Source organism: Rhinatrema bivittatum, chromosome 1 (genome assembly GCF_901001135.1).
Source record: "Rhinatrema bivittatum chromosome 1, aRhiBiv1.1, whole genome shotgun sequence".
In the NCBI taxonomy this organism is placed as follows: domain Eukaryota; kingdom Metazoa; phylum Chordata; class Amphibia; order Gymnophiona; family Rhinatrematidae; genus Rhinatrema; species Rhinatrema bivittatum.
In genome coordinates, this window is record NC_042615.1 from 388,764,306 (window position 1) to 388,788,778 (window position 24,473).

A 24,473-nucleotide genomic window follows, 5' to 3' on the forward strand; every position below is an offset into this window, starting at 1 on the left:
CGCACATTCTGCAGCGCTGGCAGCGCAAAATCTTCAGTTTTATCTGGAAGCGCAGGCCCCCGCGGGTAAAGCGACAAGTACTATATCTCTCCAAATTATTGGGAGGACAAGGAGTTCCAAATCTGACTTGGTACTATGTTGCTTCCCAACTAAGACCACTTGTGGTATGGCATAATATCCAGGAACCCAAGCACTGGGCCTTGATAGAACAACACCAGATGGGGGATATGCCTTTAAGTGCCATCCCTTGGCAACCCCGTAAAACGTGGAGAGATTGCCCTGGCATGTTGTCAACTACTAGGACGACTATGCAGGTATGGGAGGGATGGAGAGAGCGACTAGTGGGCAAAAGACACTACTTTCATCTTACCAATCTCTTCCATAACAAAACATTTCTACCTGGGCTACCCAGGCGCTCATTTCACATTTGGAAAATTAATGGGCTGACTTGTTTAGAACATATTTGGAGTGGAGATTCCCTCATCCCTTTCTCCACCCTGTGTAGTAGCTATGGCCTTACCCCCAACGATGTCTTGTCGTACCAACAAGTGACTCATTTTTACAGAAGTTTGGGTCTTGCTGGTATAATGCTAGCAGGGAAATCACAGATTGAGGAGCTTTGCTCCGCAGTCGCCAACGCACACAAATTAATATCAAAGATTTATCAGATTCTTAATGCCTCATTATCCACCCAGGCTTCCTTTCTCAAGCATTGGGAGGCTGACCTACCTTACACACTAGAAAATGAAGCTTGGCCCAAGATTTATATTCAGCTCAGCAAAGCCTCGATATCCTCAGCCATGGTGGAAAATGGATATAAGATGCTTTACAGGTGGTATTACACACCGGCTAGATTATACAGGATGAAACTTCTTGCATCTGATCAATGTTGGAGAGGTTATAAGGATGTTGGTACTTTTATTCATATGTGGTGGGCAGGGGCATGTATTAAACGCATATGGGAGCAGTTGCAAACATGGATTAATAATATCTTCGGGGAATGTTTTGAACTCTCTATGGACTTTGCATTGCTACATCATGTGGGGGATGATGCTGTGGGGGAGCTACAGCGGTTTGGTCTGCAGGCATGCATTGCTATGCGTATGGAGATTGCCGGTGCCTGGCGGTCGTCGGAGGCACCTAACTTCCGGGCTTTTCGGAGGATGGACACTGTTTGTACAATGAACAAGCTAACAACCAGAAAACGTAATTTTCAGGTGTTTTACCGAACTCTGGATTCCTACCTTAAGTGGCGATTGTCTGCGGTGGATTGACGAGACTGATCTGATCAGCCGCGTAGGCTACACAGTGTTTGTTCCACTGACTAGAGTACATATTTTGATACCCAAGCTGGAAGGGGGAGGGGGTTGGGGGTTATAGGGGGGGCTTATAACAAAAAGTGGTGATGTAATGTTTACAGTTTGTTGTTATTGAATTGTTCTTTTATTCGCCAATAAACATATAATTACAAAAAAAAAAAGTAGAAAGATTCTACAGCAGAAGAATAGTCATCCAAGCTGGATGTCTTAGTTCAGTCTTAGCCAGAGCGGCAATTACTTTGCAATTCCTTCATATTCTCTGATAGTTTCCTGTAGCAGATCTTTGGGCTTTAGTAGATCTGGTAGTGCCTGATTTGATCAAGGTGGCCTTGGTATGCATTTCTATTCCAGCTGTTGGACGAGAGTTCCCCCTTTTTCCTCTGAACTCAGGTCTCCTGAGGCAGGGTCATGGGTTTTGCAGGGATCCTCTTCAATTTTGTCTTGCAACCTGGTCCTTGAGAGGTCTTGTTTAAGCAAGAAAGGATATTCTCGAGAGATGGTGGATACCTTGTTGCCTTTTCAGGAATGTTCTACATCCTTGGTGTAAATATCAAGATTTGGTGAATTTTTGAAGATTGGTGCACTGTTAAGAAGGTTTTTACTAGAGGGAAATTTGTATCTTCCATTTGGTAGTTTTTTGCAAGGAGGTTGGTGAGCAGCAGTGACTGCCTTGGGAAGCTTGCTGGGCAGACTAGATGGACTATTTTGGTCTTTTTCTGTCGTTATTACTATGTTACTATGTTAAAGGCTGAGCACTTAATTTCTTGAAAGTGGCAATTGTGTGTTTTCAGAGGTTTCATTCAGCATATTCCTTTAGTCTCTAGGAATTTTCTCATTCCTTGTGAAGAATGAAACACTATACTGCCAGTAAAAGAAACTGGTTTTGTCTTGGAATTTGAATGTGGTGATATTCTTTCTGGTGGGTACTTCTTTTGAATACTTTAAAGAAGTTTGCGGTTTGTTTTTTTTGGCTGAGATCTTAGTAGCGATCTACTGGCAATTTTATGAGCTGTAAGCTCAGTCTTGCCAGGTAGTCTGTCCTGGTCTTTCGAAGGAAATGTTCAGATTTGTTAAAATTCAGCATGCCGGGGAGACAAGATGGCCGCGCATTCACGCCAAGAGAAAGCTGCTTGAAACCTTAAGTGAAATTTCCTCGAGATATGCCATCGAAAAGGAAGGGGAAAGTCCGGTTCTACCCCTCCGAACTACCCCCGAATGCAGGTCAGCGCTTGATAACATCGTTTGTACCGGTGTTGGTGACTGACTCGGAGGAGAATGTCCCCGCTACGGCGCTGGAGGTAGGAGCCCCCTCGCCGTTAGGGGAAGTGTCTCTGACTCCTCCTGATCCCTGTCGCCCAATAATGATGTTATCCACCAGCTCCCCCGTGTTTGCCGGAGAGCAGTCAGCCGAAGGGGCTGTGGCTGTATCGGCAGGAGTGGAACCCGGGCGAGAGCTTCTCAGCTTACCTGAATCCCCCGAAGGCACCGCAGTGTGTGGAGTTGGAGGTTTGGAGGCGGTGGCCTTAACATCGACTCCTGAGCAGGGAGAGGGTGAGAGAAGGGGAAAGCTGATGACGGTGGAGGAAAGCATGGCTGAAAATGTGAGTGAGTTAACCCACTTTTTAATACCAGCAAAGCCAGCAATTGTGACGCTTGACTCATTATGGGACTTAGTGGCTGGTTTGAGTAAGGCTCTATTTGAGACTAATGCAAAAGTTGGAACCCTCAACACTAAGGTGGAAAAAATGGAAGAAAAAATAAGTGAATCTAGGATAGATATGGTGGAAGCTAAATTAGAAAAAAATACTAATGTACAAACCAAGTTAATCAAAGATGTTACTTCAGCTTCACGTAGAATTGAGAACCTAGAGAAGTATTCCAAACAGCTCAACCTTAGATTCACAAACTTTCCCAGGATTGAGGGGCAAACAATGGATGTGACTCTTAAGAAATATTTCCTTGAAAATTTGAAGCTTGACGAACAGGGTTTACCCTGTATAGTTAAGCAAATTTTTTTAAAGCCCCCACAGGCGCTTATACCACGTTCTGAAAATCAGGCTGAGATTATGGAGAATTTGACTGGATACCTAGAAGATTCCTTAACAGAACTGTGTGATAGAGCAACTCTTCTAGTTACCTTTGCAACTGTGCAAGATATGGGAATTGTGATGAAAAAGTTCTTTAAAAATATCTCAACTCCATTTTATGGAGCTGGGGTGAGAATTTTCCCGGTCCTTCCTCATGCTACACAGCAAAGGAGAAGGGAATTTTTGATTCTCAGATCACAAGTTAAGTTTGGGATATTCTTATGTTTTGAGGTATCCAAGTAGATGCATTATAAAACGAAAAGATGAATGTTTTGTTTTTTATTATCCAGAGCAACTCAAATCATTTGTAAACGCTAGGGTGATTTCTGTAATTTCCCCTAGCGAGCACTAAGTGGGATCTAGCATAATTTGTGTTACCAATAATGCTAAGCCGTTCCTTAATTGTAACATGAAAATTAGGATTGCCTGAGTATAACTCCTAAAATCTGTCTCCTCAGTATTTCTTTGTAGCGGATTCTGGCCAACTGTATTGATTCTGGATATATATGCTTATATAATTTATGTATTTACTGATAAGGCTGTATCCTATTTTCTTTAGTAAGTTTTGTCTTACTTTAAAATTTTTTGAAAATCACAATAAAGATTAAATTATAAAAAAACAAAATTCAGCATGCCATCCAAAGGTGATTTGCTTTATCACCTTAGTTGGGTAGTATGTTTTCCTTCCATAGAGTTAATTGGAGAAGTATATTTGCTGTGCCATTCTTTGTAAAACAGTGTGTTCTATTATATAATTAAGATAATGAATGGTTTTAGGGGATCAGATCATCTTTGTCTTCCATGCGGGGTCATTTTAAGAGAGAGATGGCTATGAAAGCTTCATTGGCATGTTGATTTAAAGAAGTCATAAGTGCAAACTGGATGCAAGCAGTATCTTGGGTCAGGTTTTGGTTGGTTTCTCCATTGAAGAGTTACAAAGTGGTGACCTGGACTTCCTTGCATTTTTTTGTGATATTTTATTGTCTCAATGTTCAAACTAGGGAGGAAGCATTCTATGGGGTGGATTTTAAAAGGCGCGCGAATAGCCTACTTTTGTTTGCGCTCCAGGCGCAAACAAAAGTACGCTGGATTTTAGTAGATACGCACGGAGCCGCGCGTATCTGCTAAAATCCTGGATCGGTGCGCGCAAGGCTATGGATTTTGTATAGCCGGCACGCGCCGAGCCGCGCAGCCTACCCCCGTTCCCTCCAAGGCCGCTCCGAAATCGGAGAGGCCTCGGAGGGAACTTTCCTTTGCCCTCCCCTCACCTTCCCCTCCCTTCCCCTACCTAACCCACCCGCCCGGCCCTGTCTAAACCCCCCCCTTACCTTTGTCGGGGGATTTACGCCTCCCCGAGGGAGGCGTAAATCCCCGCGCGCCAGCGGGCCTCCTGCGCGCCGGGCCGCGGACCTGGGGGCGGGTACGGAGGGTGCGGCCACGCCCCCGTACCCGCCCCAAAACGCTGCCGACACGCCCCCGAAACGCCGCGACGACCGGGGCCCGCCCCCGACACGCCCTCCTCGGAGAACCCCGGGACTTACGCGAGTCCCGGGGCTCTGCGCGCGCCGGGAGGCCTATGTAAAATAGGCTTCCCGGCGCGCAGGGCCCTGCTCGCGTAAATCCGCCCGGTTTTGGGCGGATTTACGCGAGCAGGGCTCTGAAAATCCGCCCCTATGGTTTGGAGGTCTTGAGAGCAGGATTGGCAGTGTCCTATTCACTTGAGGTATAGCTTGGGTACATCCCAAGTGTTTGGACTGGTCTGACTGGATGAAAAGGAAGGAGAAATTAGTTCTTGCCTAATATTTTTCTTTCCTTGAGTCCAGTTAGAATAATCCAGGGCTCTCTCTTATTTGCCAAATGAGTGATATTCTAAGGTTATTTCTTTTCAGAAAGTATATATAAAGTTTTTCATCAAACCTTCGTTGGATAAGGTAAAGGGATGAATCTATTTATTTATTTAAAGCTTTTTTTATACCGAAGTTCGTTTGCACATCACATCGGTTTACAAATAATAGCAAAACAATGGGAGAGAGAAAGGAGAAGGAATTACATCAAAACTATTTAAAGAAATAATTGTAATTTCAACATCATTGCTAGTTATGAATTTAGCGAAATACTTTTGGCTATTCTGAATTGTGGGGTGTTATTGGTATGTTTGTTATTCTTCCTTGGAAATTCCCTGGTTTGATGGGGGAAGAGTTTATTTTTAGAATGTTATTCTTAGTGTGTTTCAGGATACTGGTAGGCTGAAGGCAGCACAAGAGCCTATTTAATGTGAACTCAGCAAGCTTGTTAATCTCTGCCTCCATCTGCTGGTTGGTTGACAATAACCCATGTGTTTGGATTGGTCTGGCTGGACTCAAGGAAAGGAAATTATCAGGCAAGAACTCATTTCTCCTTCCCCCTCCCTCTGAGATCTTCCAGCCTCTGTTCTATCCCCAGGCTGAATGAGAGAGGGAGACCGTCCACTGAGCACTGGACATGACTTACTGTGAATGTTGGGTATAGCACTGTATATCACTTTGATTTACGCATGTAAGAAATGGGATCAATCAAGGTTGCTAAATAATAGCAGCCAAGGTAACTAATAGCCAGCTGCTGTACCACACAGACATCTCCCTTCTCCTTCACTTGAATTTTACGGTCTGGGAAAACAAATAAGCATGGGGGTAACTTGCTAATGTGGCTGTTACTATCCTTAAGCAATAAGCCTGATACTTTGGATATAATTCCAACATTGCTCTCTGCTTCAACGGCAAGAGGTAATGGGGAATTGGACTCAGACAGTAACCAACAAAGGGCCCTGACTTTGGTCTGGGAAACTAAGTATGGGGGTGACCTGTATGGCAAGGCAGATGTTACCATAAGCTTGCTGGGTAGACTAGATGGGCTGTTTGGTCCTTTTCTGCCGTTATTTCTGTGTTTCTATATAGAGGGAGATGGTCCATCATGACTGGTTCATAAATATGTTTGCTCCCTCCCTCCCTTTGTTTCAAAATTTGGAAGAGAGACTGGTTAGAATTTCAGTGCTTTCCTAGCTCTAGTTTTAAGCCATATGAGTCCTCTCCATGTCTGCACTGCCTGCTCTTTGGAGGCTGGTGTGCCACACAACATGTTTGTTAATGTAGGTGTGCATTGAGTTTGAAAAGGTTGAGAAACACTGGTGTGTGTGTGTGTGTGTGTATATATAGTATATATAAAAATGTGTGTATATGTATATACTGTATGTATATATACACATATTTTTAAAAAGTACAGTAAGTGCTTCAGCGAATCATGCATGGAAGCTCATCATGCCTGTAATCTCTGCACAAAGGAGACATCCAGTTTGTAAGTTTTTTGTTTTTTTTTCCATTCATTGCAGGTGTCAGCACTGGTGACCATGTACAGTCATGAAGAAGATATTGACAGTGCTATTGAGGTCTTCACAAAAGCTATCCAGTGGTACCAAGAACAACAGGCAAGTCAGTGGGTTCCTGGCAGGGTCCAGTCCTTTGAGGGGTGTGGTTGCATGGGCCATAGCTGAGGTGGTGCCACGATGGCGGTACAACCTTCCCACTAGTGCCCTTCTGCATGCTCTTCTGTTGCTCAGTGCTTCCTCTCTGTGTGCTGGAGCAGCCACGCAGGCATAGAATGTAGGAGGCAGAGCTGTAATTCACCAAGATGCCACTCCCAAAATTGAAGCAGGAAGCCAGGAATAGTTCACAGAACAGCACTTAACTCCTCTTAATCTGATCCCCCCCCTCAATGGTCAGTGTGTTGAACAATAAGATTAAGGCATTTAGATTATGGATGTATTTGATTATGTAATATTTGTATAAGGCCGTAATGCTTAATCTGATTTTTATTTTGGAAAAATACTTTATCTGTATTGTTTAAAGTTCAAAAATTAAAACAAAAAATTAAAACAAATCATAGAAAGTATTTTTTCTCTCAGTTTGTGGAATCTGTTGCCAGAAGATATGGTTAAGGTGAGTAGCATATTGGGGTTTAAAAGAGATTTAGCCAGATAGACTAGGGAAAGCAATTGCTATCCTTGGGAGTGAGTAACAAGAAATAGATCTACATTTGGAGATCTTCTGGGTACTTATATCTTGGATGGCCACTATCTGAGACAGGATGCTGAGCTTGATGGACCTTGGTCTGATCCAGAATAATTTGTTTTTACTGTGTGCCTCACTGAGATATGATCAGACTTGAACAAGCAAGAGGTATGGTGGCTTTAAACAGAATGCTGCTCGTAGCTGGTCCGGTGGTGAAATGTCAGTGTTGTCCACTGTTGTGCAGGAGATCTAAGCTTGATTCTGTAGTCCAGTTTCTGCTCCTTGGGGCTGGGGGATGCTGTGGAGGGAATCTTAAACATTATGCAATGGTAACATCTAGGGTCCAGACTCAGCAAGCATCCACACTGGATTCTGTAGTGAGCTGTGTTCTGTGCCCATTGGTTAAGGACTGGAACTGCAGTGATTAGGCAGCAATCAAAATGGCAAATAAGAATTTACAAATAGATGGAGGAAGGAGATAAATTAAAAATAGGGAATAAGGACCCTAGTAGTTGCATATTAAGGTTTATGGTGCAGTTGGCCCAGTAAAAAAAGGTAGCATCTGATTAAACTGGAAACTCAAAGGAGCACCAATGAATTACCAGGCCACAAAAAATGACCACCTTAATCTGTTCTTTATTTTCAGCCAAACTCTCCAATTCACTTGTCCTTGATACGGGAGGCAGCCAACTTCAAACTGAAGCACGGACGGAAGAAGGAGGCCATCAGTGACCTTGAGCAACTGTGGAAGTGAGTTGGGTGCTAGGGAGGGTGCAGGCTTCCTATAAATCTGTATGTGGAGACCTGATCTGGAATTGTAGGTTAGTGGTGTGATGTAATTATGTTTAAGGCAAAAGTGTAATAGAGAGATGGGCAGATATATAAGCAAATTTTGATCCTGTTTACATATGGTAAATCTCTATTGTGGCCTTAGTATTCTTTAGTGCATGTATAATTGTTTTCTAAAAAAAATATTTAATTTTCCTGATTTATAATATTTTGCCAGGGCAAATTTGCTTGGAATTTTAATCTATTTTTCTGTTTATGGATTAATTGTGCATGTTGGAACAGGTTTATTTTGCTCTGGGGAACGCCTAATATATTATTTACTTTAATTTATCAATTTATAAGCTGTTTTTCCAGGAAATTGCCCAAGGCAGACTACAATAACCTAAAAATTTCTCCACCAGGCGTAAACACACAAAACTTAAACAGGACTTAGAAACAAATAAAATGATCAAACAATAAAAGAGAGAATTGCTTATATATTTAAATATTTTTTGCTTTCAAAAGTAAATTACATTGCTTTGCCATTCTCCATATCCAGTGTATATAATGTAAATGGAGACATTTTCTTACCTGTTAATTTTTTCCATGAATCCTGCTTCACAAGTCCAGTCCAAGCTGAATACCAGCAGATGGAGGCAGTGCACCTAGTCTGTCTTCATAACATCATTGCCATTACATGTAGGCAGTACAGCACAGAGAAACTCCAGTATTCCTATGATAAGCACTTAAACTGCGTTAACCAAATCCAAAGTAAAATACTTAGACTTTGCTGGGAGAGAGAACCTCCAAAATCCTACCCTTCTGTCCAGAAATGTAGAAGGAATACAGAGAGTAAACCAGGGTAGGTAAAGAAGACAACTTGCACTTTATCAAATATATATATATAAATAATATAAAAGCTTGAGTCAATTGGTCACACTGGTGCCCAGAACAGTGGAAGGTGCACTGTATAAAGTCAATATGCCCTGTCACACACACAGGCTCCTCCAAACTCACACGGCACATGCCTCTACCACTACAAGGATATACTCAGGCTGTTATTAACCAGACAACCCAAGAAATGTCAGGGGAAAATGTATTTCCTGGCTTTGAACCGGGATCTGCTCAGTGCAGGGTTCCACAGAATGGCTCAAAGAAAGCCAGCTCTAGACCAAGATAGCTTGCTATTTGTCCCATCCCTGAGGATCCCGATTAGTCCTCAGGACTTTCAAAAACAGTACTGGAGACAAGACGTCGAGAAGCAGAAGTCTTGTCTCCTTTTGTGCTATGTGTTGTTAACTGAGACAATCTACAATGAAAAGACCCAAATTGAATACCTGGACTGGGCACAAGCTTTACCTGCAGTACACAAGTCAGAAACTGTTATGTTTTTTCTAAATAAAACACTATTGTAACATAATTCTCATGTTAGTGTGCTGCAGAGGTCTTCAGCCTGACAGCATGCTGGGAACCTTCTACTCTGCCTCCAGCTTTTGCAACTAGTTGGCAGAGGAACCGAGGGCAGACAAACTTTGGAAGGAAAGCCTTTTTTTTTCTGCCACTTAAGCTGCAACGCCAGTACCTTTTTTTTTTTTTTTTGTTTGTTTGTCTTTCAGATTATAAAGGGATTTACCCCTGGTCTGAGGGTAGTTAGATAATTAAAGTAAGTATAGGTAGTGCTCTGACAGAGCTAGAGTTCTTTTTATTTTTGAGATTTTTTTTTCTGTTGTGTGCTGAAGAAAAAAACTACATGTGTGAGCTACTCCAGCCATTAGGCTGCAGCCCGAATGCACTTGAACTTTGTCTATGCAAAGTAAGCTGTATATTGTGAAGCTATGAAGGAATCCTGACTCCAGTCCTTGTTCTGCACTGGAATAAAGACTGTGACTCCAAGTTCCACAGACAGTGATATATAATTTGATTCTGCTTCTAGGTACTTATGGATTGTGTACAAAACATGAAACCACGGTTCCGAATCGAGTTTTGGGGCAATCCAAGGAATCTGCGGAACTTTAATAGGTGCTGCTACTGGTTTTATGAAGCCCCTTCTGCCAGCATTTATAATGAAGGATGCAGACTGCTACATACAGGAGAGATTATTTGGATCATTAGAGGTGTTTGCTCAAGAGTGGTTCCAGGCTGAATGCCCATGGGTCTCTGTTTCTGGATGATTCTAGAGCAAAGGTTTGCGGAATCTGAAAACCTGCCAGTCTTCACAGAAAAATTACCTATATAAAAGGCAAGGTGGTTTTTACCAGTATTTCCAGAACCTGTTGATGGCGCCAGAAGGCAACTTCAAAGATACCTGAAATAGTGCTATGCCTGGTTACTGCAAACCCCACCTCACTTTAGAAATTAAACCATAAAAGTGAAGTTAATGAGCTGCTTGCTCAGAGGGGAAGCCCTAAACTGGTGGTGGCCACTGCAAAACCGCCTGGCTCTACATAATTTTCAGAGGTATTTTGGAGGTTTGGAAATCCAGAGGAAGTGACCATACCAATTTTTGATCTTCAGTTCTGGCAGCCTACTGGGAATCCACTTGTTGAACCAAACCTCATGCCAACTGGCTGGCCTAAGCTTGACTCTAGACTAACTCCTAATGCAAGTCCAATGGCAGACCCTATCTTTCCTCCGCAGGACTTGCCTGCAAAGGCAGAAACCATACTAAACCCAGGTACCTCTGACATAGTAAGGATCATTGAACAAAATGGAGATCATACAGAAAGAGCAGACTCTCTCTTTTGACAAAATCTGTACCTCTACCACTACTGAAGCTGACATTGAAACCATTCTATACCAGCAACAAGTCCAGCACTGGCTGTCCAGGCTGAGCTGACTCTTGCAATAGCTCTGCTCCAGGAAGAATCCACTCCGGTGATGGTTCAGCCCCAAGACTCGACAGCACATTCTAAAATTTTGTGTCCAGCTCTCCTAGCAGCCCCGAGGCGCTTTTAATGGTTTCATCCATTCCTGCTGTGTCATCGCTCCAGGCCAAACCAGCTGTTCTGCCGTATTTCTGCTCCAGGTGGTGTCTTCTGCAGTAGCACCAAAGATTTTGTTCCAGGTTGCTCCTCCCGCAACAGTGCCAGGGACTCTTCAAGCTCTGTCCTGGCACCAAAAACCTTGCTCCGGGATGCTTCTCCTAAAGCAGTACCAAAGACCTCAGGATGTGGGGAGGGAATTCTGACAGGGGAAAAAGTGTATTTCCTGGTTTTGGACCAGAGTCTGCTCAGTTCAGGGCTAGGGCTTTATGCACAGAGCCACAGAATGGCTAAAAGAAAGCCAACTCCAATCTTAAGATAGTCTGCTATATGGCCTCATCTCTGAGGATCCTGATTGGTCCGCAGTACTGGAGCAACTGCAGTGTTTTCCCAGCATTTAGGCGGTGGGTAGGCCAAAAACTGTAAGATCCTGGAGGAGACCCAAGAGTTCTTTTCTTGGAAGTATATTAATGCCATATTGTGCTAAAGTCTGGAAGTCTGAAACTTGTCTGGAACCATAAGTCTTGTCTCCTTTTGTGCTGTGTACTGTTAACTGAAAGACTCTGCAGTGAAATGATGTGAACTGAATACCTGGACTGAAAATAAGTCTTACCCAAATTGTGAAGTACCTCTCAAATTTTACCTGCAGTGCATAAATCGGAAACGTGTTTCTAAATAAGCTACTATTACAACACAATTCCTGTGTTAGTGTGCTGCAGAAGTCTTCAGCCCGACATGTCTGAAAAGCCCAGTCTCTTATGCTGCCACACACAGGGATAAGCAGACATTAGTGCACACATTGGCTCGTACGCATATATGTGCATGCTCAGGCAGAGGCAGCCACACACATGCGCACACGTACAGGCAGGCAGATACACACGCAGACAGGTGCGCACACACACAGGCTGCTATGGTCCAGACTAAATGTTAATCAGTTGTTTACTCTTTTGAAAAATACAAAGACTAGGGGATCCACAATGAAGTTTCTAGGCGATACATTTAAAACTAATAAGAGAAAATATTTTTTTACTTAACGCATAATTAAGCTCTGGAATTTGTTGGTGAAAGCTATTAGGGTAGCTGCCTTTAAAAAAAAAAAAAAAAAGGTTTGGACAAGTTTCTATATGAAAAGTCCATAAACAATTAAGATGCACTTGAAGAAATTCACTGCTTATCCCTGGTATAAGCAGCATGGGATCCTGCCAGGTACTTGTGACCTGGGTTGGATGGACCTTTGGTCTGACCCAGTATGGCATATCTTATGTTTTTACCCAAGCAATGCAGGGCACTTTTTGCTTGTGTGTGTGTGTATGTATATGTATACACACACATATATAGAGACTGTTAGATATAAAATCAACCAATATATAAACAGCGGGAAAGGCATAAGGCCCAATTTCCTAGCGTGTAGCAGATGGACTCAAAACAAGTGGGTATAGTGTGCTCGTGCTAGCAGTTGGAGACGGATCTGACGTCAGCACGGGTACATATACCCCCACAGGAAGTGAAGCAACTCAGTAATTTCCGTCTCCAAAGCAGTTTGGAGCTCCTTCATGCTCGCCGAGCGTGTTTCCAAATTCTAACGACTAAATTTCTTGAGGAAGGCGGCATTGAAAGCTACCCTGGTGAGGCTCCTGTCCTTGAGTGCCATAATCCCAGTACCTGCATGGGAGATGAATTCTGGGCATTATTCAATTTATTTCATGGTACCCAAGAAAGAGGGCACTTTCAGACCCGTTTTGGACCTCAAGTCAGTCAACCAATACTTTAAAGGTCCCGAGATTTCACATGGAAACTCTGCGGTCAGTCAGGACCGCAGTACAGCCAGGAGAATTTCTCTCTGCCCTGGACTTGTCAGAAGCCTACCTGCATATCCCGATACATCGGGATCACCAGCGCTACCTACGCTTCAAGGTTCTGGGACGGCATTTCCAGTTCCGGGCTCTGCCCTTCGGGTTAGCCACGGCGCCGCGGACCTTTACCAAGGTGATCGTAGTGGTAGCAGCGGCGCTCAGACGGGAAGGAATCCTCGTCCATCCCTACCTAGACGACTGGCTGATCAGGGCAAAGTCACGAGAGGAGAGCCATCGGGTGACCAACAGGGTGGTCTCCCTTCTGCAAAGTCTAGGATGGGTAGTCAATCTAACCAAGAGTTGCCTACAGCCTTCCCAATCACTGGAATACCTGGGAGTCCGGTTCGATACCCAGGTAGACAAAGTCAGCCTGACCTCCAAGAGGAGATTAAAACTCCAGACTCGTCTACGGTCCTTACTGAGCACCACCCGGCCCATAGCTTGGGATTACCTGCAGGTCCTCGGTCACATGGCATCCACTCTGGAAGTGGTGCCATGGGCACGGGCCCATATGAGACCATTGCAACATTCCCTCCTCTCTCGATGGAGCCCACGGTTCCGGAATTACACCGTGCATCTACCTCTACCAGCCAGGGTGCGGACCCAGCTAAGGTGGTGGTTGCAGTCCAACCACACGAGCCGGGGGTCAAGGCTGTCCTCCCCAACGTGGACCCTGCTCACTACAGTTGCCAGCCTGAGCGGATGGGGAGCACACTGTGAAGAGCTCGCCGCTCAAGGGCGGTGGAACACAGAAGAGTTGGGGTGGAACATCAACCGACTAGAGGCACGGGCAGTCCGGTTAGCCTGCCTACGATTTGCTCACAGACTGCGAAACAGAGCAGTCAGAGTGATGTCCGACAATGCCACCACGGTGGCATACATCAACCGACAGGGCGGAACCAGAAGCCAACAGGTATACCTAGAGAGAGCCCCGCTGATGGCTTGGGCAGAAGCGAATCTCCAGGACATCTCCGCCGTCCACATTGCCGGGAAGGACAACACCACGGCGGACTTTCTCAGCAGAGAAAGCCTACATCCGGGAGAATGGCAGCTGTCCCCCACAGCCTTCCAGATGGTGGTGGATCGATGGGGGACTCCGGGCATGGACCTCCTTGCGGACAGGTTCAATGCTCAGGTACCCAGGTACTTCAGCCGCAAGCGGGATCCGTTCTCTCACGGGATCGACGCCCTGGTTCAGCCGTGGCCTCCAGGGATCCTCCTCTATGCCTTTCCTCCGTGGCCCCTGCTGGGGGCCATTCTACACAGGATTCAGCGGCACAGAGGCCTAGTTCTTCTAGTGGCACCAGACTAGCCAAGAAGACCCTGGTACGCGGACATGAAAAGACTACTGGCAGGGGAGCCCCTTCCCCTGCCTCCTCACAGGGACCTGCTACAACAAGGTCTCATCCTTCACGAGGATCCAGCTCAATTCTCTCTTACGGTCTGGCCATTGAGAGGGCCAGACTGAAGAAGAGAGGTTACTCGGAGCTGGTAATAGATACACTCCTCCGAGCACGCAAGTTTTCCACATCTCTCACCTACATAAGGATCTGGAGAGTATTTGAAGCCTGGTGCGTCACTCAGGGCACCAATCCACATGCGGCCACAAATCCCTATCGTGTTGGATTTCCTACAGGATGGACTTCAGAAGGGTCTATCCCTCAGCTCCATCAAGGTTCAGGTGGCTGCGCTGTCCTGCTACGGTCCCAGGAGGGATGGCAATACCATTGCCACGCACCCAGATGTTTCACGCTTCCTGAAAGGAGTCAAGCACATTCGTCCGCCACTGAAGTGGCCAGTACCCCTGTGGAACCTCAACCTAGTTTTGGATTTCCTCGCAGGATCCACCTTCAGACCCCTCCGGGGCCTGTCTCTCCGTTCATTAACCTTGAAGATGGTGTTCTTACTGGCGGTGTGTTCCGCACGCCGTATCTCAGAGCTACAAGCACTGTCCTGCCATGATCCGTTTCTCAGAATCACTCCAGAGGCTATCCATCTTCACACAGTTCCTTCCTTTCTACCCAAAGTAGTCTCACAATTTCACCTCAACCAAACCATATCCTTGCCAATCACGGCAGGTTTGAAGAAGTCGGAAGATGGGCGTTTGCTACGCCATCTCGACATCGGCAGATTGCTGCCCAGATACCTGGAAATGACAGAAGCAGTACGAAAGACAGACCATCTGTTCGTCCTTCACAGCGGGGAAAAAGCAAGGGGAAGCGGCCTCACGGCCAACCATCGCCCGCTGGATCAAAGAAGTTATCAGGGCGGCCTACGTTGAGGCGGGAAAACCTCCGCCTCTACAGGTCAAGGCTCATTCTACCAGAGCGCAGGCGGCCTCTTGGGCAGAAACTAGGATGCTGTTGCCTGCAGAGATATGTAAAGCGGTGACGTGGTCCTCCCTCCATACCTTCTCCAGATTCTACCGCCTGGACGTTCAGGCCAGGGAGGACACAGCATTTGCGAGGGCAATCCTACACGGTCCTCGGGCAGCCTCCCGCCCAGTCCGGGAGTAGCTTTTGTTCATCCCACTTGTTTTGAGTCCATCTGCTACACGCTAGGAAATGTTGAGATTACTTACCTGATAATCTCCTTTTCCTTAGTGTATGCAGATGGACTCAGCATCCTGCCCGGCTGCCGGTATACATGGGTTTCACCGATTCAAGGTAAGCCATGTCATTTATTACATAAGAGCATCCACACTACCGGGTGTCGACGCCTTTCGGTTGGGAACGCTGGCGGTCTCCAGCTACTGTCAATCGGTCAGGGTAATCCTGTTTAATTGATCGGTCAGTACAGATATATCCATAACAGCTTTTGCAAGGAAGATTACTGAGTTGCTTCACTTCCTGTGGGGGTATATGTACCTGTGCTGACGTCAGATCAGTCTCCAACTGCTAGCACGAGCACACTATACCCACTTGTTTTGAGTCCATCTGCATACACTAAGGAAAAGGAGATTATCAGGTAAGTAATCTCAACATTTTTCGGGAGGGTCCTGGACTAGTGTAATAGGGATCATAAGAAAATGTTTTATTCCACTCCATTCTGCCACTCCAGTTGAGTTCAATCCAAACAGATGGGGGACGTACCCAAGACTCACTATTGAGGGAGGGAGGAAGTAAAGGCTATCTTCAAGGTGCCAGCCCCTTAAGCTGGGTCCCCCTTAGTGAATATCCAGACAATAATGTTTCACAAAAGAATTTGAGGGCCAAGTAGCTGCCCTGCAAAATTTCTTCAGAGTGACAGCAATGGCTTTCACCCAAGTAGAAGATTGCACTCTAGTAGAATTATCGCAAATGAATTCCAGCACCCACCGGGCAGATAAGTGAAGAAATTGTATCTCTGATCCAACAGGTTAAGGTAGCTTTAGAAGCTGCTTTACCTTTACGCAGACCTCCAAACAACATAGATTGTCAGACTTACGAAAAGCATTAGTCGCTTTCAAATATTGAATAAGAACCTGGTGAATATCCAGGAACCTCAAAGATCTGTTAACACCTTGGCACTCTTCCCTAGAAAAGCCAGCAAAGTGATAGATTGATTCAAATGAAACCTTGAAACCACCTTCAATAAAAAGGAAGGAACAGGCCGAAAAGACACCAAATCCAAGGCTAAAACCAAAAAAGGATCCCTGCAAGATAAAGCCAGAATGTGTGAATTACAATAAGCAGAACAAATGGCTATCAAAAATACAGCCTTCAGGGAAATATCTTTCAAAATAGCCCACTTCAGAGGCTCAAAAGGAGAAGAAATCAAAGCTTGTAACACCAAGTTAAGATCCATCTGAGAAACCAATGAAGAAAAGAGGATTTATATTCAGACAACAACCAACAAGGACTGAATTACATAGTCTGGGTAAACAAATAAGCATGGGTGTAGCTTGCTTGTTATGGTGGTTACTACCCCGAATCAATTAAGCCTGATACTTCACTTGGAATACATATCCAGCGCAGCTCACTGCTTCAGTGGCAGGGGGAATGAAGAAAAGAGGATTTATATTCAGTCAACAACCAACAAGGACTGAATTGCACAGGCTGGGTAAACAAATAAGCGTGGGAGTAGCTTGCTTATTGCGGCGGTTACTACCCCTAACCAATTAAGATTGATACTTCACTTAGATGCAGCTCCAGCACTGCTGTCTACATCAATGGTGGGGGTGGAAGGTAACTAGAACAAAAACGTTACTTATAAGGGCCAAGAGTAACAGATACTTATAAGAAAAAAAATGTGTGGAAGCTTGCTAGGCAGACTGGATGGGCCGTTTGGTCTTCTTCTGCTGACGTTCTATGTTTCAAAGGCTGAAAGGGAGGTTGCAGTCTTTTAACTTCTTGAAGAAAACAGACCATATCAGAATGGGCTGCTACTGAAACACCCTGCACTTTGCCCTGTAACAGAAAATGGCTACAACCTGAAATTTCAGAGAATTTGGAGCCAAATATTTCTCCAAACTTTCGATTCTGTGCAGCACCCAGCTGATCAAAGACCCAGGCAGGAAGACATAAAGAAGACCTTCTTTTGGCAAGGCTGAACCAGAGCATCTATGCCCTTGATTCACACTCCCTGCAATGACTGAAGAACTGAGGAACTTTGGCATTCTTGCATGTAGCCATCAAATCCATGAGGCAGGCCCCAACTGAGAACTATGCTGTAGAAAGCGTCCTGGCTCAGCTTCCATTTTCTGGATCCAGAAGATTTCTGCTGAGAAAATCTGCTTTAACATTTTCCTGGTTCACAATATGAGCCGCCATTAAGAACTCCAGATTCTCTTCTGCCCTTGAAAAGAGAAGAATTGTTTCCTCTGAGAATCTTAGACTTCTGTTACCCCCTTGACTGTTCACATACGCTACTGTAGTCACACTGTTAGACAATGCTCTGCCTTACCCTTGAGTAAAGGAAGAAAATGGCAGAGAGCCAACCTTATTGCTCTGGTTTCCAGTCTGTTGATGTACCAAGATGTCTTCTGAGGAGTCCAGAGACTTTAAACCACCTGATCCAGGCAATGAGAGCCCCCCATTTGAAAAGACTTGTATCCGTCATGACCAGAATCCAAGAGGGGTTGATAAACTAGCCCCTTGCAAAAGGTTCTGAGGGCTTAGCTATGAAAAAGACTGACTTTCACTGATCTCAGTAAAGGGAGATGCAATTCATAATCCTGGGATTGAGGCAACCACTGAGTCAGGAGAGAGACCTGCAGAAGTCTCATATGAGCCCTGGCTAAAAGGAACTAGATCCAGAGTTGTCACCACGGTTCCAAGCAATTGAAGATAATCCCAGGTCCTCAGGCTCGCTAATGCACTGAACGTCTGCACCTGATGAATTAACTTGTCTACCTTTTCTGATATCAGAAAAACACATTCTAACTCAATGTGGATGTGCACTCCCAAGTTTTCCAGAGACTGAGAAGGGGACAGATTGCTCTTTGTGAAATTGGCTACCCAGCCTAAATCTTATAAGACTTGAACTACTTTGATGGATGCCTGATAAGATTTTGCTCTGATCAACCGATCGTTCAGATAGGAATGAACCAACACCCCCTTACTCCGCAAAAAAACCTGCCGCCACCACCACCACCATGATTTTGGTGAAAATCCCCATGCTGTTGCTGAACTGAAGGGGAGCAAATTGAATTGAAAATGCTCCTGCAGAATACGAAACCAGAGATGATACTTTTATCTTTTTGCCTGATAAGGATGTGAAGGTACACCTCTGACAAGTCCAGGTCGAAGATAAACTCACCCTGTCTCACTACCATCAACATAGAGCGAAGGGTTTCCATTCTGAAATGAGATCTTGAGATTAGTATTCACTTCCTTGAGATTGAGAATGAGTCAATAAGAACACTCATTAATAAATGGTGTGCCTGCTGTGGTCTCTTTCATCCACGGGAGCTAGGACCTCAGCTTGCAATAATTGGAGCTACAAAGAGTACCGCACACTTCTTTTTGCTTGACAGCTGAAGCACAGGGAAATATCATCATAAAGGCTTCGGGAATTCCAGGGTTTAACCAAAGCGAATTACATCTAACACTTACTGATCTAAAGATATTCAGGCCCATTCCTAGTAAAACCACCACAAGTGACTCCCTACCAGGATAACCAGAGTGTGAACCTGCTGAGTCTCATTAAGAAGAACGACTGGCTCCTGAAACAGGGGTGGCATCTGATCTAGGCTTTCTAAAAGTATGAAAGGACTGGCTCTTTCCCTTCAAAGCTTGAGAACCCTGAAAGGAATAAGAGGCTGACAATACACAGCCTATATCATCTCGCAATTTGAAACTGGCCTCAACCTCCTATTGGACCTGAAGAAAGACCAGGGCTTATCTTCTGGAAGCTGCTGAGATTTCATATCCACTAGGTTCTTAACATGCTGTGCTAGATTGTCTCCAAAAAGGAGCTTACCCTCGAGAGGAGTTCCCCTAATCGAGTATTTGCCCAAGAATTTGCAAACCAATTGCAAAGCCGCAGAAGCTTCCTTGCTACCACAGAAGATGCCGCAGCTGTTCAGGAAGTTCAAAGAAGATCAGAGAGGGCATCTGCTAAAAAGGCTTCTACAGATTTTATCTTGGCTACCTCTTCACTCTCAAGGAACTGCTGAATGCAGCACAAAAGTGTTCGGACCACAAAACTGCTACAAATGGAAATTGGACCACTAGATCAGTGGAAGTAAAGAAGTGTTTTTAAGGGAAGCTCTATGCTACAATGCTGAGGGTCCTTGAGGGTGGTACTATCTTTGGGGATTGTAGTAGTTCTAGTGACTGCTGTGACCATTGTTACCACCCATGGTATCTGAAACGACCTCTGCACCCGTTTCTTGAAGAACACTGTATAGTGTCGCTCCTTTGAGTCTGGTCTCAGGGGTTTCCCACTCAGAACCATCTCCTCCACCTCAGAACAGGGAGGAAAAGCTCTGGATGACTTTCACATCCGCCATAATAGGATCCCAAACTGGAGGATACCACCTGTTCATCTGGCTCTCTGTGAAGCCCCTCTGATTGAGGAGATGGAGATATCACTTCCCTAGATTTCTTTATGGGGAGCTAAGCCCCCAAACTGTCTAGAGGAGGACTTGCCCCTTCCCTTAGCCTTCTGCATAGCACAAAAAGCCTGATGTAGTAAGTGAAAAAAATTCTGGAGAAAATTCCCAATATTTAGAAGGCTGGTTAAACAAAAATCATTTTTGGCTCTTCTCCTCCAGTGCCAACTGCAGAGAATCCCCAAACTCCCCCTTGGAAACAAATTGTGTCTGCTGTGGGGGCACCAACACCTCGAGAAACTAGCCCAATATGACAGATGCTCCCATCAAAACTGGTGCACTGGAGGCCTCTGCTGTCCTTGTTGCAAATCCCTTGAAGAGACCTTCCCCGATGGTGGGAGACAAGCTGGGAGTCTCAGAGGGCTGGGAGCAGTTCCCTGGGACCTTCCTGGCACAAATACAGGCTGCACTCAAAGGCTCCATAGCATAGGATGACCACCTGCCCCCACATGTTCCACAACGGCAATTATGGTCCCCTTTGTCTATAAGACTTTCTTTTATTTATTTATTTTTCTATACTGGTATTCGATTTTACTTATCACATTGGTTTACATTCAACAAAAGAGAGCAGGAAATCGGGCGTTTCCTTTGTCTAATACATTGAACATGGAAATGGATAACAAGGGAGAGGAATGCAATATGGAGATGGTTAACAAGGTCAAAGTGTAGGAGCTCTTATCATACAGTAGTCAGGCGTAGGATTTACGTCTTACAATTAAAACACAGGCGGAAGGACTTCTATTTTGCAGTGGTCAGGATTTATTTTACAGTGTGGGTTTTCTTCCCACTCGCAGCAAACTGCTGTGCCAAAGGTTTCTCCAAGGAAGAAACACCCTGCCAAGAAGAAGCAAACTGGCTAGTCACTCACTCACTCTAGGTTCCTGCTGGAAGACCTGCTTGGGAATTGTGATTCTTAAACAGCTCTCTGCAGCTCTGTATATATTTTTTTCTTTTGGTAAGCTTATTTAAAGCAGCAGGCAGGTACAGCAGGGAGGAAGGAAGGGGGCAGGCTGAAGGATCCTCTCCCCAGTACCTAGAAGCAGAAGAAGGCTCTCTTGATCAAAAATCCTGTATTTTATGTCAAGAAGCCCCTGTCCTTGGCTTTACCAGTTCCCTTTTGGGACTGGGAATCTCCAAAGCCGGTTTTGCTGTCCTGTGCAAACCAGGAGCCTGGCCCTCAGCAACGACTGCCATCCACTGGTGAGTCCTACCATCTGCTGGAGGCAGAGAATAATGGATTTTCTTTGTGCTGCACCACCTATACAAAGTGGCGATGATGTTACAGAAAAAGTCTATATGCTCTGCCTACATCTGCTGATCGGGGGACATAACCCACCCGTTTGTACTGAACTGGACTGGTATAGCAGGGTGAAATGGAAATATATATTTTGATATGGTTTTCCTTCATTGAGGTTTGGGCTGTCAAAAATGAAAAGGAACAGTTGGCATTCCTGGGTGCTCCAGAGACCCTCTACATCTCTTAGTGTGTAGAAAAGGCTGCCACAGTAGTCAGCTGCCCATCCCTCTGTCATCTTTACATTGCGCATAGGCAGACTAGCATTGATGAATGGGGGATCAGATGCTGGATTCTTCTCACTACTGCGATGTGAGCTTTGTACAGTATTTCAAGAAATTAAAAAATGTTAAAGCCCTGACATTTTCTTAAATTACAAACATGAGATATTACCACGGCTTTGAAGAAATATTTTGATTTTATAATCTGCTCTTCAGCCACTTGTATGCATGTTCCGAAGAGACTCAGTCTGCAAAAGAGAACCAATGACCAAAATCTACTTTGTAGTTAAGTAAGCCTTTAGTCACAATCAAATAGATATCTCAAAAATTCATACCAAAATTAGAAAATGAATGGTACATTTAGTACAGTTGCTGAATGCCAATAAAATGTTATCCAATTTATTCTATTTGGTATAACATACCCCAGCATGATCTGGTGGAAAACGATAGTCATTGTTGATGCAGTGCATGCAGATTTGTCACTTTTATGTTTGTGTGTTTAATGGTATTTCAATGTATTACATACTTTTTATAAAGTAAACAACAAGAGAATGTGTGGCTTTTCATGGACCAGCTTCTAAACCAGTTCAGAAATTAAGCCAAAAATAAATTGACTGCCCAATCCTTCCCCCCCTTCATTAATTATAACTCCTTTTTATTGTTGCTTTCAACAAGACACCCAAATTGCATAACTGCCTATGACAAGTACAGCAAATTAAATCAGAACAGCACACATGGTAATTCAAGTAACAGCAGGCTATAAACTGTGTCTCTTTAAATGATCGACAATCTACTTCTCACCCCATTTATCCGTGGTAAATAAATGTCAAGAGATTCATATCATTGGGGAGGGGTGTGTGCAAAAAGCAAAGCCCATTCCCTTGGGTAAAATGCTGTTTTATTATTGCCTTCCTTCTATGAAGATAAAAGTACACACGTATGTCAGTAATGTGTGTTCTTTTATGCATGGATTTTGTAGGTGTTCCCAGGGGCTGGGGATAGGTTGTGGGAGGCAGCTGCATGCATATGTTTGGATATTCAAAACAAAACACATTATTCTGCCTTAAAAAAAAAATTGCCCACATAAAAAGTAGATGTAAGTTTATATGGCTTCTTTTGATGGGGCAATACACAAAAGCATAGCTATCTGTGTAATTTTGCTTTGATTATTAGAGCAACCCCACTGGTAAAAGCTACCCAAGGGTTTTCTAGTCTATGGGTAGTTTATCTCCCTTCCATGACCATTTCTACTTTTAACATTCTAGAAAATAGATTTGTAATCACTAATACATAATCAATTCTCACTGCAAAAGATAGGCCCTAGAAATAGGAAAGTAGTTCATTTCAGAATAAGAGTATTCTCCAGGCATCAGTTACAGAAAAGTTTTTATGCAAAAACTGTGTACATTTTTGTTGTCTAAAGCTTTAACTCCTCTTCTCCCAGTTCTCTATGTTCAGGTCTGTTGAACTGAGAAAGCATATGGGATATAGAGATATGCAAAGACATCACTAAATAATAATTTTATTTTTATTTAAAATATTTGTAGGCTGCACAATTACAAAAGCTCAGTCACAATGACACATTGACTCTGATCTTTCCTGATATGTTGGCTCTGAAAGACATTTGATTTATGGACTAGGATTGTTACACTGGATTTCTTACGGATGAGGCCAAAAAACATTGACCTATGTACTCCCAATTTACTTTAGCATATTCCTTGTCATTAAAATGCATCTTCTGCAACATGGCAACCCTTGGAATGTTTTAAACATATAACTTGTTTTTATTATTTTTGTCTTTTAGACAAAACCCTAAAGATATTCACACTTTGGCACAACTCATCTCTGCCTACTCCCTGTTAGATCCTGAGAAAGCAAAGATGTATCCTTTCCACTGTATTATCCTGGCCATGCTGAGGGAAAAGATTTATGTGTTAAGTGTATAAGAAAGCATTGTAATATGTTTTGTAAAATGAGTGATAGGGATGTATTTAAAATGTATATAATTACAGAAGAAAGTAAAGACTAATATCAATATTATCCATCTAGGGACCAATGACTTTGCTAGAAATAGTACAGTACAGAAGCAGTACAGAAAGATTTCCAGTATTTATTTATTTTATTTAAAATCTTTTCTATACCGTCATTAAGTAGTATATCATCACAACGGTTTACAGTGAGGCACATATATACATCTTTGGAAAATGTTTAATTTAATACTATCTATAGGAAGTACCATTAAAGTCTGGTAACATAGTTTCGTAATAGACTATTTGCAAAAAGGTTAAAAATCTTGTCCTTTTTCTACGTTTCTCAGTTTTAATTGCATATATAACTCTATCGGAGTGTATGCTTTGTTTTGATAAAACACACTTATTGAGCAGAAAGGTGCTGCATTCTGATGTTCTGCTGCCAGATTTCTTATTCCACTATTCACCGCTTTCTTTGTAAAAGGCTTGCTTGAAAAGCCAGGTTTTTAAACTCTTTTTGAATAGTTTAAAATCTCTCTGTAGTCTAATTTCTAAGGGCATGGTGTTCCACAGTATTGGTCCGGCTAAGGATAGAGCCCGTTCTCTAACTTGCGTCAGTCTTGCTGTTTTAACCGAAGGGATGGTTAGGAGTGCTTTGTTAGCAGATCTGAGGTTTCTATGTGGGACATGAACACATAATGCTGTGTTCAGCCATTCTGCTTTTTCGTCGTGAATTAATTTATGTATTGGGCAAAGTGTTTTGTATTGAACTCTGTATTCAATGGGTAGCTAGTGTAGTTTTGCTAGAATTTCAGTAATGTGATCATTTTTTTTGTTTACCAGTAAATATTCTTGTGGCAGAGTTTTGCAGTATTTGGAGTGGATTTATTGTTGTGTATGG

The 24,473-nt window shown here is 43.8% G+C and overlaps 1 protein-coding gene across 1 annotated transcript in view; it reads left to right on the forward strand.

Moving 5' to 3' along the window:
* SRP72 (signal recognition particle 72) overlaps nucleotides 1-24,473 on the forward strand; it is a 256,651-nt gene that overhangs the window by 177,837 nt on the left and 54,341 nt on the right. Inside the window, exons 13-15 of the mRNA XM_029601669.1 lie at nucleotides 6,771-6,866; nucleotides 8,096-8,199; nucleotides 23,407-23,484. Of these exons, the coding sequence (XP_029457529.1) occupies nucleotides 6,771-6,866; nucleotides 8,096-8,199; nucleotides 23,407-23,484 (278 nt within the window). The remainder of the gene's footprint in view (nucleotides 1-6,770; nucleotides 6,867-8,095; nucleotides 8,200-23,406; nucleotides 23,485-24,473) is intronic.